General features: G+C 36.5%; 1 protein-coding gene across 2 annotated transcripts in view; it reads left to right on the top strand.

Moving 5' to 3' along the window:
• Positions 1–19,031, top strand: part of PDGFA (platelet derived growth factor subunit A) — a 41,011-nt gene extending 21,980 nt beyond the window's left edge. The window contains exons 6-8 of one of the 2 annotated variants that reach the window (XM_074207434.1): positions 11,394–11,520; positions 12,102–12,184; positions 13,336–19,031. In XM_074207434.1, the coding sequence (XP_074063535.1) occupies positions 11,394–11,520; positions 12,102–12,157 (183 nt within the window). In that variant the 3' untranslated portion in view covers positions 12,158–12,184; positions 13,336–19,031. The remainder of the gene's footprint in view (positions 1–11,393; positions 11,521–12,101; positions 12,185–13,335) is intronic. The other variant, XM_074207435.1, reaches the window with a different exon arrangement.
• Positions 19,032–19,284: the final 253 nt, after the last annotated feature.

The following is a 19,284-nucleotide window of genomic DNA, read 5'->3' as shown; positions in this document are numbered from 1 at the left end:
TGGCTTCATGCCACAAGCATTTATTAATTGGCCACTATTTGGAAGTCATTGTGATCCACTAGGGAAGAGAGATAGGGTATTTTAGATATGGAATGTCAGCCATGAGGTTGTCCTGCAAACATGGTGGTCTCATTATGTTAATGTTATGGGTTGCTGTCCTTTATTAAATGGTTCTTTGCAGACCTGATCTGGTCTTGGTCCATCCTTGGTAACATGATTCCCCACAAATTAATGGGAAAGAGGGAATCAGACTAAAAGTCTCTTTTCTTTGCAATTTGTCCAATATAGGTCATTTAGCATTCATTTTTTTCTTGCCATTTTTGTTAACTTTCCAGGAGTTAAAATCATTTCTAATACACGTGCTGATCCCAGGTTATTTTCTCATTCAATTCATCTTAAATTGCTAATCTGTTGCCCATCCATAGCCACCACCCAACCAATACTAAAGGATCTTCTGAAGAAAACTTTTGCCTACAAACACTCAATGAATCTTCATATAAAAGGGGACAAGAGGTCAGCAGGGAACAGGACACTTATTGTAGAGGCTGCATATTGATTATCCCTCTTACTCTTTCCTGGCTAGTGTCACACCAAAACTCATTACACAGACTCCATATTGATTTACTGCAAATGTCAGACACTGGTGAGCTTTGATATAATGAATTGTTTTAGACATTTCATTCAGTCTCTTGAAGTTCCATATTTAGAACTGAATGCCTTTGTCTTTATTAGTCAACCCTACCCTGGGGTCATAGGGAAAAGTATCAGGGAAGTAATGTTTAGAGGGTTGATATGGGATTCCTGGAAAGCAGATGAAGATATGATCAGGTTTTGACAATGTAGCAATCCTTTCCCAGCACCCTATACCCCCCCCCCCCCGTAAAACATTTTTTGAATACAGTATTTTGATTAAAATTGTAAAAAGCCTTTAAGAGGAAAAAACCCAACAATCTGGCTGTGAATTCATAGGCCTGGCAGTTCCCTAAGAACTTGTCACACTAGAAAAAATGTCTAGGCATAAAAGTCAGTTCCCCCACATTATACAAGGGTCCAGGCCAAAACTTCTCCACTGTTTGGTGGCAAGGTGATTGTGTCTTCTAGATATGATTACTTTTAATGTTTATTACATAGGGAAGACACCTGTGTCAACTCTAACCCATTGACAGCTGATTGGGAGGGGTAATGTTTGACATTTTATTTATAGAATGTGGTACCAGAATTGTGTTGCATCTTTTCCCTTGAAAGAGTCTTTGTTTTAGACTTTCTTGATTTTTTTTCCATGACTGAGCTCTATTTAATAAGAAGATTTGACTACTGCCCACATCCTCTGACCCCCCATCCATTGCTATTCCCTTGAAGAATCTTTTTTTTAATGCCCTATTCTTGGTCTTTGACGGGTCAATGGCTACTGGGGTTGCTGACCAGTCAAATAGTGAAACAACTTGGTGGTTAAGTGAATAGAATATTGGCTGTGGAGTAAAGATCATATCCTGCATTAGACATTCAAACTTTGGTCAGGTGACCCCTTTCTGTTTCTGAATTTTTCCATCTATAAAGTGAAGATAATAGTATCACCTACCTTAGATCTATAACCTTAATATTAGTTCTCTACCTAATTATCATTATCATCATCATTTTCCCAAGGAATTTCCAGTGGCACATAAAGAACAGATATTTCTCTAAATTGAAGTTGACTTTCCTTACTGATGAGTAGATTGGAAGCTAACTGTGTCTATGGACCATCTATTTTGACCAAATTATGAACCAATATATCTAAGAGCTAAATTGACTTATCCCAGGTTACACATCTCAGTGACTAGAGTTGGTCCTCAGTTTTCTCTAATTACAATAAATGAAAGTTTTTGATTATATGATTTCTGCATCCCAGTCTTCTTAGTCTTTATTTTCCCTCATACACTCTGATCTACCTAGCTATCTCTTCTGGTCTACCTTTGCTTCCTTGAATATGACATTTCATCTCCCATGTCTGAGATGGATACTTTGCATTGGCTATGTCCCAAGTTTGGTCTGGTCCTTCTACTTTGTCTTTAATTTTGGCCATCTTGACGACTTGGCACATTCTATTTTCATTTAGGAATTTTTCTTATTCCCTCTACCTGCTAATATCTTCCTTTTTCAGATTACCTTTCTAAATCAGGACTGTCCAAAATCACAGCACAATTTCATGTAGCCCACCTGTGGGTTTATTAAATGCTTTAGTAAACATTAACTGAGCTACCACAGCTCTCACTAAAATGGCAAACCAAATTATGTTGTCTATTTGTTTCAGTAAAAACTTTGAAAAGTGTTCTAAATAGTTTGTAATCATAATGGCAGCTAGGTGATACAGTGAAGGTAGTGTCAGGCCGAATGTCAGGACTCAGACATTGCTGTGAGAACCTTCCCTCGTTTTCCTAATCTGTAAAGTGAGCTGGAGGAAGAAATGGCAAGTCACTTTGCCGAGATAACTCCAAAAGGGATCATGAAGAATCTGAAATGACTCAAATGATTGTTGAAGAACAAGAAGTTTAATCATATCTTTCACAGTTACTTATTTGTTATATCCATACATTACAATATGAATTCTTTAAGGGAAGGGACAGATTTTTGCTTTTATTCCCATCCTTAGTACAGGGCCTGAAGCACTTAAGTGCCTGTTGGCTTATTTACAGATTTATATTGACAATGTCTATCCCCTCTTCTCCCTAATTCTTCCAAATAGGGAGCAGTTCTTGATAGAATGAACTGAGTTTTGGAAGCTTCTGATGTCCATATACCTGCTGTTTCACCCTAGGCATTTGTTACTGGGGGTAGCAGGTAGCCTGAGAATATTCTCCTTAATTGTTGTAAAGATAATACTGGTGGGCAAGTGTGGTCATTGGTATCTAAAAACAGTCTGTAACACTCCTTCCCATATAACCTTGTTCCTCTGACCGTAGTTCAACTAGCTCAGCTAAGAGTGACTCCAAGGGTAGGAGTTAAAATAACTGAGTGGGAAGGGAGTGAAGAAGCCTAGTTAGCTGATGGTAGGCTAGAATTTCAGATCTGTTAAAAGAACTACTTATAATAATCTAGTCTAATGTTTTTCCTACCCCAAATTCTTCCATTTTACAGATGGGAACCAAAAGAGAGAACTGATTTCCCTATATTCTTTGTAACACAATTAGACAATCCAAATCTAGGATTACAATTCAGGTCTCCTGGCTCCTAGTTCAGTGTGGTTTCTATCCCATAACCACCCTATTAGCACAAAAGAAATGAATAATCTTTAGTTAATTCCTATCCCTCAACTACCATCACCCTTATTTATTTTAAGGCAATCAAGTTTAAATGACTTGCCCAGTTAGTACCTGAGACCAGATTCTACAACCTAGTAAACTGCCACCTAGGTGCCTTTTTCACTCTTATTTCTGTCTATAATCCACTTTCCTCTGAAATTGGAATCATAGATTTAGAGTTGAAAGGGACAGCTGATGACAACCCTTGATTTTTATAGAAAATTTGGAGCCCACAGTTAAATGGTTTGTCCCATGTGGTATAGTTAGTGCCAGCAGTTGTAGAATTTGAGCCAGGTCTTCTGACTTCAAAGCCAGCACTATGCTACCTCACTATGTGGGCTCCTTTCTGTGGCATATTCTAGTCTTATTGGAAAAGCTGAGTCTTGCGTCTAGGGAACATTAACTATTAATTATGTTTTTTAAAAAAGCAAGCCTTGTTCACTGTAAACATGCCTTGCTTTAGTTTGTACCTGAAAATAAGTGAATGAAAAAATGTTTATTAAATTCTTTATTAAATGTCTCAAGCACTGTGATGAGGACATCAACAGAAAAATAAATACACATTCCCTGATCTTGAGAAATTTATATATTTCTAATGGAAGACTATAGAAATTTGGGTTTGTAAAGTGACTGGGACAGTGAGCCATTGAGTGGTAGATTGGCTATACTCTTTCCAGTAATAGTGCTTGTTCTGGAATTTGAAAGAAGGGGATTTTGTGCAGAGAGTATTTGCTTAAAGAAGGGCATCTGACTAATGAATTATCCTGGAGTGTAAGGGGAAACCTTGTTCTGAGACACATCCTGACTAATGAGTCTCAGAACAAGAGTCCTGAGCTAAGAACAGACTTAGGGCCTTCAAATTGTGGTCTCTGGTCCAAAGATGAAATGCTAGGATACCTATTGAGAAGATCCTTAAATTTTTTTATTGAAATCCATTCAGAATTACATATAGCTAGTGTTATATAGAGCTATGGATCTTTATTAGTGTTATTCAGCAATCATGAAGCCAGTAGACACAAAAAGTACAGTAGAGCATTTGTAGAAGAGGAATGTTTAGATGAAAATTTATAAATTATATAAATATATAAATTAATGAGCCTGCTGACCATCTGTCTCTGTGAAGTCCTTGTGACCCTTTAAGTATATATTCAACTTGAATGTATTACTAAGCTTGGCAATTAAAGTTAAAGAATTGGAATTAAGGATCAAGTGATTATATATTTAGAAGTTTTGGCTCTAAGAATTTTTGGCTCCAAGCAAAGGAAGAGTTTTTTTTTTTTTTTTTAATTTTCCCCAGTATCTATGCTCCTTACCCTTCCAAAGACCAGTTCATAACAAATTTGCGGTTGTTTTACTATCAGTTCCAAAGTTGAAAACCAATGAAATGTTTGATGGGATCCTTGTATTAGAATTAATCTGAAGAGATTTTGCTGAGCAAGTTCATTTCAATGCCATCATTATGAGGAAAGCATAGGTAGGAGTGTGTGGGAGTGTGGTAGTAAATGGTTATTGAGTATGTGTATTGAATGGAGGAATGAATTTTTGAACATCATATGCAGATTAGTATTTTGAAAACTTTTTAGAAGAGATCTTAGAGAAAGTGTGAGCCTGAATATGAAAGGGAGTTTTTTTGAATTATAAAGTTTTTTTTTTTTTTTTTTTAGGTTTTTTTTTTTTTGCAAGGCAAATGGGGTTAAGTGGCTTGCCCAAAGCCACATAGCTAGGTAATTATTAAGTGTCTGAGACTGGATTTGAACCCAGGTACTCCTGACTCCAAGGCCAGTGCTTTATCCACTACGCCACCTAGTTTTTTTAAATTTGTTTTTATATTTGAGTTTTACAATTTTCCCCCCAATCTTGCTCTCCCCCCCCCCCCCCACGGAAAGCACTCTGTCATTCCTGATTGTTGCACTGATGGAATGAGCAAGTCCTTCGAGGTTGATCATCACCCCCATGTTGCTGTTAGGGTGTACAGTGTTTTTCTGGTTCTGCTCATCTCACTCAACATCAGTTCATGCAAATCCCTCCAGGCTTCCCTGAAATCCTGTCCCTCCTGGTTTCTAATAGAATAATAGTGTTCCATGACATACATATACCACAGTTTGCTAAGCCATTCCCCAAATGAAGGACATTTACTTGATTTCCAATTCTTTGCCACCATGAACAGGGCTGCTATAAATATTTTTGTAAAAGTAATGTTTTTACCCTTTTTCATCATTTCTTCAGGGTATAAACACAGTAGTGGTATTGCTGGGTCAAAGGGTATGCACATTTTTGTTGCCCTTTGGGCATAGTTCTGAATTATAAAGATTTTATTTATTTTGAGTTTTAGAATTTTTCCCTTAATCTTACTTCCCTCCTTCTACCCCCCCACAGAAAGCAATTTGCCAGTCTTTACATTGTTTCTATGGTATACATTGATCCAAATTGAATGTGATGAGTATAAGAAATAGCAAGATCAGACAATAAGGTATCAGTTTTTTTTTCCCTAAATTAAAGGTAATAGTCCTTTGTCTTTGTTCAAATGCCACAGTTCTTTCTCTGGATACAGATGGTATTCTCCATCACAGACAGCCCAAAATTATCCTTGATTGTTGCACTGATGGAATGTTCATTGAGGTTGATCATCACCCCCATGTTGCTGTTAGAGTGTAAAAAGTTTTTCTGGCTCTGCTCATCTTACTCAGTATCAGTTCATGCAAATCTCTCCAAGCTTCTCTGAATTCCCATCCAACTGAAGGACATTTACTCTTTGTCAGCAAAACAGGGGTTGCTATGAATATTTTTGATGTTTTTGCTGAAAGGGACTTTTTTAAACCAAAGTCACATAACTTGATTCAAGGCGGAACTGGCTTTACAACTGCACTGTTCCTGATTGCTATTGGAGGAGGAATCCTCTCCCTGCGTTACCTCTTAGAGTTGGTGGTAGTCTTCACTGAGCAGTTCCAATATCAGTTTAATAATCAAGTCAGTTTTTGGAATAAACGTTGAGAAATCTAAAGACAGATGAGATTAAACCTAAAGACAGATGGGATTATCAAATATCACTCAATAATACGGAACTTCTTGAATAAAGAGGGGACATGTATTAAGCATAGAATTCTTCCTGTCAGTTGACACCAGTGTTCCCTTTGGAGAACTTTTGATTTAAGGACCCAGAAATTTAATTTTGGATGTTGCTAAATAAGATTCAAGGATGTGAACCAGGTATGCAAAAATACAACAAAATTCTACAATTTGTGATCTTCTAGTGTCCAAACCTTTTGCTTTTGCTTTATAAGTAAGGAAACTGAATTTCACTGGTGAAGTGATTTGTTCTTGGGGTCAGTAGGACAGTTACCCTCATTGGAGGTGTGGAAGAAAGGACAGCAAAAAAGGAGAATATGGGTTAGTAATGATAATGAGATCTAGAAAATCATTTAGACTTGAATTTAGCATGGTTTCTTCAACCCTATGGAGTCCGGGGTTGAAGAATATTTTTCAGAGATATCAGAGAATAGATCTGAGCTGCTCCAACTTGGAAAATTCAAGAGGTTTCAAATCCTGTTAGGTGGAGGAAGAATTTTAAAACATTCATTTTTGCTTAGATCAATGTGTTGTCATGTGGGTTTCTAGCATAAACAAATATCAAATATCAAGTATTGGGATTTTTGTTCTGTTTTTAAATGGGATAAGAATTTTATTTCTTAGAACAGAGGGTAGGAGGAAGAACATTAAACCATACGTGAAAATGTGTTGGTAGATATTAACTTTGAAAATTACATAGCAATAATCTTTATGATCTATTGTATTTTTATTTTTTTGTGTGATGTTTCCCAATTACGTTCTAGTGGTTTTGGCTGAGTTGTCCATTATCCTGGATGCTTTTTTTTTTTGCTAGGCAATGGGGTTAAGTGGCTTGCCTAAGGTCACACAGCCAGGTAATTATTAAGTGTCTGAGACCGACCGGATTTGAACCCAGATACTCCAGGGCCGGTGCATTATCCACTATGCCACCTAGCTGCCCCATCCTGGATGCTTTTATAAGAAAGACTGTTGCTGTTTTAACCACTGGTCTTAAGACCAGGTTATTCTGGGTACAGTTGTAAAAGTATGGTAAATCTACTGACCCATTCATTTAAAAATTTTGACCATCAGAAAGAACTTCAGGTTGTGTGTGTGTGTGTGTGTGTGGAATCAAATGCTCAGCAAAGTGATAGAAACATTGCTTTGACCCATTACACTTAAAGCTAAGTATTCTTCAGTGACCCAGCCAATTCTAAATCTTTTCATATATAAATCTGACAGCCTTGGAAAATGTCTGTAACCTGCACACTGTTGCTTCTCAGTCTTGAGTGTAGCAATGTTTTCAAGGCAAAAGATGGTCATGTTGATGAAAATGGCTGTGATAGAGGGTGAGTTTGATCCCTGAAGTCTCTTTGACAGGTTCAGTAAGTAAATTTGGGAAAATGTGTTCATAATTGAATGGAGTATGGTGCCTGAGCCTTGTGTTTGAGAAGGAAAAGGGAAAAAAAAACCACACAATGACAGGAATATTAGGCATTCACAGAACCAGCAGTAGAAAATAAATATTTACTCTTTGGAAACTTTTAAATTCTGATCAGAGAGGAAAATCACCCTTTTTTTGCTTCATTAGTTGTTGCTATTTTTTAATACTCAGCCACTGTTTTGTTTTAAAATTTATTTTTATTGATCTCTTTTGCTTTTATATCTTATCTCTTATGAAAAGTGATCCATTGGCAATAAATACCAACTTTCCCAAGATGTATGTAGTATTTCTCAGTTGGGACTGAGGTACATTCCAGAGTTTCATTATTTTTCCTTTCTCTTTACAATGTAGGTATAATGTATATATTTTTCCTACTTCTGCTTATTTACAGTGTAGTCACTCTGTATATTGTAGTTACTGTCTTTTCTGCTTATTTTACAATTTTTTCTACAATGTAATCATTGTGTATATTATAATCACTATTATTTTGCTTATATTGTATTGTAGAAATTGTTTATTGTAATCACTGTATAATCTGCTTACTCCTGCATCAGTTTATGCAGTTCGTTTTATGCTACTCTGAATTCTTGATCTTCATCCTGGGCAATGTTTCATACATTCATGTATCAAACTACAAAATTGGAGTTGATTATTGTGATAATTTTTGTTTATTTGGAATATGGCTGATGTGACAAACATCCTGTTGCTTAGCATCTTTCTCTGTCTTTTCCTAGTCATTCTTTCAGGATATAGAGAAAAGGAACATGGACACAGATGGAAGGGACCCTTGAGGCTAGGAATGTCCTGGAGCTACTTTTATTTGACTAGTGGATTGTTAAATTTTCAGTGTAGAGATTTTATACCTCAAATTGGTGCATGCTACAGAGAAATTAGGGCTTTATGATTTTGTTGATTGTCTAGAGTTAAGAAAGTGATAAAGTAATTAACAATGTAATTAAAACTTAAAAGGGTGTTCTGCCCAGTTTTTGGTTTTTTTTTAAGCAGAGAAGTTAGCTATTAAACATTTAGTAGAACATACTGATCTAGTCCAACTTTCTCATTTTTAAGTCTCAGAAAATGATTTTGTCTAAGGGCACACAGATAGTGGCAAAATGAAATTCTGACTCTAAATCCCATTTTCTTTCCACTATACCACTCTCATTTGGGGTTAAAACAGGGTTGTTAGTATAGAAAATATAGGTAGTAATTGCTCTGGAGTGGGTAGTTGAAAAGAAAAGATGACCTAATAAGATAGGATATTCTTTCTTACTGCAGTTTCCCCAATTAGACCGAAATCTTTGAGTAAAGACTGGTTAGTTTTTGTCTTTCTTTGTAGGTAGCACAGTGCCTGTAACATCATGTTCAGTCATGTCCAATGCTTGTGATCTCATTTGGGTTTTCTTAGCATAGATACTAGAATGATTTGCCATTTTTATTCTTCACTCATATCTAACATGACTTAAGTAAACTATTGTGTGTCTGAGGCCAGATTTGAACTGAAGATAAGTTTTCTTGAGTCACAAATTCAGCACTCCTTCTACACCTTGGCACATAATAGGAACCTAATGCTAATTAATTTTCCTTTTCCCTGGACATGATGTTCATGCAAGGCCATGCTGACCACAATGTAGCAGTAAAAGATACGCAAGTTTCTTGCCATGCCCCGGCTTCCCTACTTTCTTTTGGGCCCAGGCTTCATAGTCAGGTCTCTGGTTTGAAGGATGATTAGTGAGAAGTTGCAAAGATCATTTGGGTAGCTTTCAAATGAGAATACAGCACAAATATGGAGCAAGAGAATAACCTTATTGAAGGTTAAGGGTAGCGTGCCTTAAAAGTCCTTTGTACTTTCCCTGAGTGAATGATTAGTTTGGCATGTATATGTTTACCTCAAGGACATGATGATGTTACAGTGAAATGTTTTAGGTAAAATCTGACAGGTCTTGCTGACAGATTGACTATGGAGGGTTGAGGGTTGAGACACCTAGGTTATGAAGCTGGGGCATTGGGAGTATGGTAGTAACTTTTATGGTAATAGGGAAGTTAAGAAGAGGGGAGGGTTCGTGGGGAATGATTATGCATTTAATTTGGGGTAAAATATTTGGGGATGGATCATTCAGTTTAAGATCTAATTTTTTCTGTTTCTGCTCCTCATTTTATAAAGGTATTCAAGTTTGGAATGAGCATACACTTGAGGAACAGGAGATAGGTCTTGCTGGAGGAATTTTTCTTATACTACTACAAAAGGGCTCTCCAGTTGGTCTGTCTAGTCAGGGATTCATAGGTTTTTCTTTAATGTTACAAACCCTCCTGGAACCTCTTGGGACAATAGGTTATGAACCTGTGTATAATGGGAAATATGGTTAGTATAGCATAAGAATGAGATCCAGTAGAACGCCTAGAATATCATACCAAGGGCATTCAGCACCCTATCTGTTTTATGTGAAAGATAATAATCTTACAGATGGCTTGGAATTACCCTTGAATGAGGAAATGCTATGCCTGATAGCAAGTGCTCTGCACCAGTTCATTTAGCCCCATCTTGGTACCTGGTTTTCCCAACCTGGGAATGTGACTGTTGTAGGATCCTATTCAACATTGAACCTAGATAAGTGGACTCTGGTTAAAAACCCAAGAGATTAAGATGGCTGCACTGTTTGGCATTTGACCCACAGTCTAATGTGCCAATAGGATTTTTATCCCATAGTTTCCCAAAGTCTTCCACTGGAATTTTTTTGTACCTTTTTGGGTAAGAAAATAATTTTATTTTAGCACTGTCCTTGAAGGGTAATAGGAATCCTAAAAGTTTTATTTCCATTTTCAGCTGCCACTTGGGGCCAATTAAACTGATTGATTCATTCAAATCCTTCCATGGAATTGTCTAATTTAGTGATAGAGAGTCTCAGTTTGGGGTCAGCATTAACTCAATATGCCATAAATGTAGATCTTAGAACCAAGGCCCTGTCTGTTCTTGGATGCTTTGATCCTCTTGGGAACTGATTTCATCAGGCTGTGATTATGTGCCAGGGTCTTTGGCCTAAATTTCTGAAAATGAGCTGGAGGGGAATGTTGGGAAAATTGAAATTCCAGGTTTTTTTTCTGTGTAGGTTGTTAATGTATTTGGCCAGGTCAACAAACCCTAATGTAGTAATTGTTTTCATTGACTGACTCATTTAAATAAACATAATGTGGCATGATATGCAAATAACAGAAATGTCTAATGTATTTGTGGGAAATACCTTCAAAAAGATGCTTTTCCTCCATTTTGCTGGTTTCCCCTGCTATTAACAGCAAAATGTTTTCTGTTGCATGTTGCTTTTTATTAAAGCACATATATGGAAACTAAACTTTATCATGATGATAATATTTTTTATTTTTTGGTTTTGATTTTTTTCATCAAAGTTGTGTCTTCTTTGGAAGTTTCAGAGGATATTCTGATTGGATTCCATTCAGAGCTGGATAAAACTGGTACTTTAGGAGAGCTGGGCTCCAATTGATGTTTTATGACCAGTTCTGCAATCTTACTGAAAAACTGACTAAAATTTTAGAGTTCATCCTTTTTCAATATGCGATTGTTGAAAACTAAAGCATCAATGTGGGTCTCACTGGTAATTGCCATTATTTTGCAGGTGGCAAAAGTGGAATATGTTAGGAAAAAACCAAAATTAAAAGAAGTTTTGGTGAGGTTAGAAGAACATTTGGAGTGCACCTGTATGTCATCCAATTCTAATTCAGATTATCGAGAAGAAGAAACTGGTAAGTGGTCATCCTATTCCTGGGTGTAGGGGTTTCTGTGTGTGTGTGTGTATGTGGGGGGATAGGTAATGGAATACCTTAGAATACCAAGTGGTGAATGATGGAATTAAGGGTGGCATATGCCACCTATATTTTAACATAAAGATGAAAAAATTCATGAATAATTTTTAATTGAATATTATTTGTAATGAAACCTGAGTGTGTGGCAGTAGAGTTAGGGTTTGGGGAGGATATGGTATTAATCAAGGTACAGGTAAAGATTTGACTAAAACATGAATGAAGTGGAAAGAGATTTTTTTCTTTTAAGAAGTTAGTTTTTCAGGATAGTAGGACAAGAATGAAAGGGTATTTCTTCAGGTTCCCAACCTCAGTCAGCTAAAAATCTAGGTTTTTGTTGTCTTTGCTTATAAAGTAGCATGATTTTATAATATACTTCTAAAGTTGTGTTTTACAAAATACAAGGAAGTACTCTACTGCAAAAGATTATCAAGTTTTCTTTCAGAAAGTATTAATTACTAAAGTTTTCAAGCACACAGCCTTCCCTTTAGGGCCTTTCACCCTCCTTGCCCTTATGTTAACAGGAAGGCCTAGGGAAACAGGTAAAAAACGGAAAAGAAAAAAGTTAAAACCAACCTAAGGCCCACTGGAGCTATTTGATAATCAGGTAGGAATGAAAAATTGGATACACTGTAATCCCACAATGGATAACTCAATCAAACTCTATATCACACCAACTGAATCACTCTTCCAATCTTGACACTTGCTACCTGAAAGCTGCAAAGAGATTAGATATGATTGGCTCTAATCATTCTACCTTGCTGGTGTTTTCCCATCCCTTGACTTTTTGCCTTTCTTGCCTTGTAAAGGCTCTAATTACTACTTGAGCTTCTGTGATCTGGAGTATTATTCTTCTGGCTTTTGTTTTCTCTGTTTTATGATTTGGAGGGTCAAACCAACCTTTAACAATGCATGAATGGACCTCAAGAATGAAAATGGTTTTTTGTTTCAAAGGATTGGGCTATATGAAATTTGAATGTCTGGGAAAATCTCAACCCACTTTTACCAATTTAGAAAAAGAGCCCATGGATTTAATACCCTAAATCATAGAATCCTAGAGAAAGAAAGGAGCTTGAAATTTTTTACATCCCCCTCTCTCTTCCCCATGGCAGATGATTCATGATTCCTCCTTCACAATGGTAGTCTGGTTGAAGATAACTAGACATGTCTCTTTTTATGAGAATCTTAGACTTCTATAATTTTAAAACATGGAGTTGGGGAGGAAATGAGAAGCCTATCAAATCAAGGAGCTTTTGAAACCTGAGAAGCAGGATAGTGTCTTCATAATTCCTGAGTTATAGTATCTTAAAATTTCAAGAGACTTTGGAGATCATGCCAGTTTCACTACCATAAAAGACAGTTGGACCAAGTAAAATGGCTGCCATGGTGAAAGTTAATATGGAGATAAGAGTTAGAAATCTGGCCTCAAGACACTTTAAAATTACCTAGCTGTGTGACATTGAGCAAGTCACTTAATCCTACTGCCTTGTTAAAAAAAAAAAAGATAAGAGTTGGGATGTGAGTCCAGATCTCCTTATTCTGACTCTAGAATTTTTTTTTAACTAATTTGAAAATGATTTGGGTTTCATTCATAGGTCTCTAAAGTCACTAAATTCTATTAACCAACTTTCTGTGCTATTTTAATTTTTAATAGAATTGGTTTTTGATTGGTTGGTGATGTTGAAATAAAAAGATAACAAATAAGTAATGATTCTTTTGATCCCAAAGTTATTTTATCCTTTTTTCCCCCCCCAACAGATGTGAGGTGAAAATAAGCTAGAAAACCTTCTCTGGGACACGGATGTACATGGTTTGTTACATTCCTGAACCTTCTATGTATGGTGCTTCATTGACAGTATACTCTACTTGTTCTCCTCTGTGAAAAACTGTCTGAAAGAACACTTGATGAGAACAAAGAGACAATGTACATTTGTTTAATGTGACATCAAAGCAAGTATTGTAGCACTCGGTGAAACAATAAGAAGCTTCCTTGTCCAAAAAAAAGAGAAAAAAATCTATACAAAAACCCATACAAAAAAATAAAAAGGTTGACTGAATGGATGAGACCCAAAAGTTCTACAAAAATGTGACAAAAATCTAAATGAACAATGGATTTCTGTCAAGAGTGGTTAAAGGTGCTTTTTGTCAAGAAATAGGCCTGTTTTCTTGATGAAGATGATGGACACTGATGGACTACAGGCACACACACAAAAAGAAAACAACAACAACCAGGAATGTATCCAATGCCACGTGAACACTATAGACACAATACATCCTCGCTCCATAGTGTTTTAAGTCTATACAAGAACCTTTTTGAGAGCCTTAAGTGGATTTTTTTTACACCATAAAGTGATTATTAAGCTTTTCTTTTTATTCTTTGCCTAGCTTATTTTTTTTTAAATCTCTTGGACTCCATTTACCAATAACACATGAAAAAGGCTGCTGTAACAGTAAGGCAGGCAGTATGATGGTATTTCTCCTAGCAGGATGCAAACTAATGAGATATATTAAAATAAACATGGTATACCTACCTATGCATAATTTTCTAAATGTTTCTGGGTTTATATTTTTTCCTTCCTCTCCCTCCCCTTTTAATTTAAGACATTTCAGTAAAATAATGTGCGTAAACCAATCATAGAAACATCCATGCCAAATCCTCCCTTCTAGGCTTTTGTCAGTTGGTGACTAGTCAGTGATATCTGTGTTAGCAATTTGCCATTCTTTTTACAATATATAAGATAGAAAGTTAATTTTGTTTGGCTGGGTGAAAATGTACAACTTCTTGTATCTGTATTGTACAATGTTGTCACAGCAGAAAAGTGGACCTGCTGCCAATATTTGAACAGAACTTTAAAATTCTTTATTTTTGGTAAGATGTTATGCTTTGCGTGTATTCAACAGAAAATGTGTTTTTTGTAAAGGTGAAGTTTGTATTTTTATCTAAAATTAACAGTTTTATATACCTGAGAAATCCTGCTATGTTTTCTTGAAACCATTCCCCTTTCCCTTCTCCCCAAGTCCCCAAACCTCATCACAACAAAACAAAAACTCCACCTCCAAAGGAATTCAACCTCCCCCCCAACATTTTATGATCATATTTTTCTAGTAGAATAGCCCCACCAACTTGAAATTCTGTCTCAAACCCAGCTTGCCTTGCAGTAGAAGACTGGTTGAGATGTATAAACTTCCTTTCATTCACCAATGGCCCCCAGGATTCCACTGAGTCCTCTATGGAGGGTTCAGCTGAACCCAGTTGGCTTCAGGACCCACCTACTGCTTTGAAAATTAAAGAGGATGTGGTCATATTTAAAATTCCTGAATCATTGGTCAGTTCAATTTGATGAAAGAAATTGACCAAACTGTTCATTTATTGTCACACAGACCAAACATTTGGTTAGTTTACTGAGACTCATGTCTATCTGATGCCAAAAGCCATTGGGAGGGAAAGTGAAAACTTTAGTCAGAGGGGTTATTTGGCTGAATTTAACTTAAAAGGACAAAAAAAGCCACCATGTTTGAGTCAGGTTTACTTGGAGGTTATAGGCAAAAACCTGATATTATTTTTGATTTTTATTTGGCTTTTGGCCTTGGGTAGACATAGTTAACTATTTTTTGTACCCTGGTAGCTGGTTTGGTTGCCTAATTTCTTCCCTCATACCTCAAAGTAGGTTTAAGTCATGTGGCCATTTTTTTTTTCATTTTGTTTATCACATTTCACATGAAATGTCTCCTAAGAGATGAAACCTTTCTCTCTTGTATGTGTTAGTGAAGTAAAGGGTTTTTGTTTTTATTTTTGTTTTTAAAAGAGGAACTTATAAAGTAGCATGTCTTTATGATAAGGCTTTCAGCCTGATGGAATGCCTCTGAATGTGAATGAACTCTGAAGCTTTGAGATGTAAACACTAAGATTGGATAGGATGGGGAAGTGGGGTGGGGAGAGCTGAGGCAAACCAACATTTGTAGCCTTTCAAATTTTGGGGAAAAGATTGAACCTATTGCCTTCTGGCATGATCACATTTCAAGCAATTTTGGGAACAGGCTGAAATTGGTAGCATGACGTCAGATTTCAGCCTTGCCCAGATGCCAGTCAAATGACCAGAGGGATGTACTCTTCTAGAGAGTGGAAACCTGAGTTCTGTCAGTCACCTGTGCTTACTCTCAGCTGGGTACCATTCACAATGCTATGCCCATGAATGTATATGTCTAAAGTTTTTTTTAAATGTGTAAAAGTGTAATTTATATATTTATGTTTCAGTGAGATGCCAATAATATTGCTCATCTCTTTTTTTGCAAGCTATCTAATGAAAGAATTCATTTACCCATTAAAATCATGTAGCTGAAAAAGCATGGCGTGCTCTCCTCATAGGTTTTTGGGAAAAATGTTAAACAGAAAGGTGCTGAAGTGAACCAGGGATCCACTTTGTGGGGACACCCTGTGGTTCCTTTGCTGTGGTAGGGACTTGGCTAACCTCCATGGTATATTTAGTTCTCAGAAAAAAATGCAACCCAAGACAGACATTTGACTGGTGCCGCCATAAAGACTGTCATGTTTTCAAAGGGAAGAGAACTATAGACTGAATGAAGGGTCCTGTGGTATCCCTTTCAATGACAGAGTTGGAGTCGGTGGTTAATTTCATGACTGGCTCTTACAAGGAATTAGGGGATATGGTCTTTGTGTCCGAGCCCTGTGGTCCTGTGGTTGACATAAGCAAACATTGACCAGTCTTTGAATTGGCTACATGGATGATGACTTAAAAAAAATTCGGTGTCACTGATGCTCTTGCTACTTCCTTTTGTTAGGGTTTTTGTCTGCATTCCCAGCATTCCTTTCTAACAGATCATCCCTTTGCAGATAGACTTGCCTGTTTTAAACCAAGGGAGAGGTGGCAAGTAAAAAATAGCCTTAGGTCTTGGAAGAACTCTGCCAGCCTAGGATAAACATAAGGGTAACCAATTTTTGAGAGAAAGGAAGCAGAGGCAATTGAATAGACAGGGCTGAAACTGATAACTTGAACTTTCTCTAAGGGTTATTTCTGATCATAGGCTATTTAACTGGAAGAAATCTTTCTGAGAGGATGGGACTGAATCATAAGAGTCAACTTAGGATATGTATTGACTTTTATAACCTCACATTCATGTTATCTATTTTCTATTGTATTTTGATTATTTTGTTAAATACTTTCAGCAGATCTTTTTTAATGCTTACAAAGCACTTCAGTAATATCAATTGATCCTCAACACTGTGAGGTTTTTCTTATTTTGTAGGTGAAGAATAGAAGTTGCACCTTTCCCAGGGTTAACTTGGTCTCAGATTCATAGCTTGGTCACAAAGGTTGGGTCCATTAAATGATCCTTTCAGCTTTAACACTTTTCTAGTCTTTTCAAATGAAACAAACCACTAAACTTATAGATTTAAATATGTGTGTGTGTGTGTGTGTGTGTGTGTGTGTGTGTGTACATCATCACTTCTTCAAATTCCATCCCTTCCATCATACTGGCATTATTTCAATTTCAATGTCTTAGGTTCATAGCTTTATAGGTGGAAAGGGTTCTAGAGGTCATTTATCACAACTTCTGAGTTCTATAAATTAGTTTCAGAAAAGGTCAGAGATTTGCTTAAAGTTAAGAAAATATTTAAAAGTGGAATTGAGATTTGAACTGTGTTCGTTGACCCCCATGACATTTCTTCAACATTCCATTTCTTCCCTTTTATTGTGGTGCTGGGAGTCATATGTATGTACAAGACACTCTTAAATGATGTGGATAAAATGAAGCATAAGATGAATACTTCCTTCTAGCTTAAAATTTAACCATCTTTCTACCAATTCATGCCAAAAGCAGCATATAATTGAATTCTTATAGAAACCAATGAGTGGTCTCAGATTCCTAGGGATCCCCTAAGATCTCTTCCGTGGATAGATAAGGTAAAAATGTTTTCATTATAAATTTTAATTTCTAAAATGACAGAGAAATATAAATATTTAATATATAAAGGAATCTGCAATTACTGTTTACTTGTCAGAAGAACAGAGTTAGAAATGAGACAAGTTTATCCATAATAGATTTTTCAGACTAGGGGTTCTTCCAAGATCATTTCCAAGACCCCTTTGCCAGTTTGATAGCCTATGGACCCCTCAATGTTTTTAAATGAACAAAATAACAATTATTAAGAAAGTCAATTATGTTGAAATATACTTAGCAAAATGCTTAAAACATACTCATGGACCTCAAATAAAGAAACCCTGATCTAAATGATGAAGAGCAAATAGGACAATCTACATGGGAGGAAAGTCATTAAGAGATGGTTAAAATGATGGGATATCGGGTTGGTAGTAGAGGGATTGAAAGGTTTAGAATTTTTGGCACTGTGAAAGTCTTGAGGGTTTTGTTTTTGTTTTTCCTGGCTTGTGAACATGCTGAGTGCCATTTTAGGAAAATTAATTTGGTAGTGATGAACAGGAAGGATGGAAACTTGGGAATCAGACAAAAATCCAAAAGGTCAATACATCATACAAGTGTTTAGGGCCTCTCTTCGGCAAAAATTAGAGTGAAAGGAGAGGGATAGCTAGGTAGTATGGATAGAACATTGGCCCTGTAATGAGGACATGAATTCAAATCCAACTTCAGAAATTCACTAGCTGTGTAACATTGGATAAGGCACATAATTCTGATTGCTATCTAAAACAGAAAGCTTTGAAAGGGTAGAATAGGTAGGAGACATTTGGTCTGGACCTGTGGTTTTACTGGTGAGAACTCAGTGTGGAATCTCCCTTCTGTCTATGTAGTTATACCTTAATGGTTTTAGAGTAACCTAGGGATGGTTAGAAGGTAAGTGAATTTATAGAATCATAAATTGAAACCTGGAAGACACCTAAGAGGCCATTTGGGTCACCTTATTTTTCAGTTGAGGAAAGTGAGGTGGAAAGATTAATGACTTGTCCAACCTTATGAAGATATTAAATGATGGAGTGAGGTTTTGAACCCAAGGTTTCTGAATTCAGAATCATTGTTCTTTCCACTGTACAGTTAGCTGATTACACAGACAGGATGAGTTGAGCAGGACTTGAACCTGTGTCTTAACTTTAAGCCTGGATCTCTATTATGTTATATTATTATTATCTCTATTATAGATCACTTACTTTATTATCTTTCCTCTTGCAAGAGACATTCTGAAAAAAACAAAAGGCAAAACATGGTGACCTAAAATGCATTCTAACTGAGATTGTTGAGTGGTTTCAGTTTTGTCCAAATCTGTGAACCTATTTGAGATTTTCACTAGAGTGATTTGTCATTTCATTCTCCAGCTCAATTTACAGATGAGGAAACTGAGCCAATCAGGTTAGTTGATTTGCCTTAAGAGGTCACACAGATAATGTTTGAAATCAGATTTTTTTTTCTTTTTTAGTTTTTTTAGGCAATGGGTTTAAGTGGCTTGCCCAAGGCCACACAGCTAGGTAATTATTAAGTGTCTGAGGCTGGATTTGAACTCAGGTCTGCCTGACTCCAGAACCAATGCTCTATCCACTGCTCCACCTAGCTGCCCCTTGAAATCAGATTTGAACTAAGATTCTCCTGACTTCAGTCAGGAGCTAGTGCTCTATTCATTATAACTGAGAAGGAGCAGTCAAAAATAACTCAGGTTTTGTGTCTGGGTGACTGGGAAATGATTGTGCTTTACACAGGAATTTAGAACCTAGGACAAGAAAC

The sequence above is a fragment of the Macrotis lagotis genome, chromosome X (assembly GCF_037893015.1).
Source record: "Macrotis lagotis isolate mMagLag1 chromosome X, bilby.v1.9.chrom.fasta, whole genome shotgun sequence".
Lineage (NCBI taxonomy): Eukaryota > Metazoa > Chordata > Mammalia > Peramelemorphia > Peramelidae > Macrotis > Macrotis lagotis.
The sequence above is the reverse complement of the archived record's forward strand: the minus strand, read 5'-3'. Positions and strand labels throughout refer to the sequence as shown.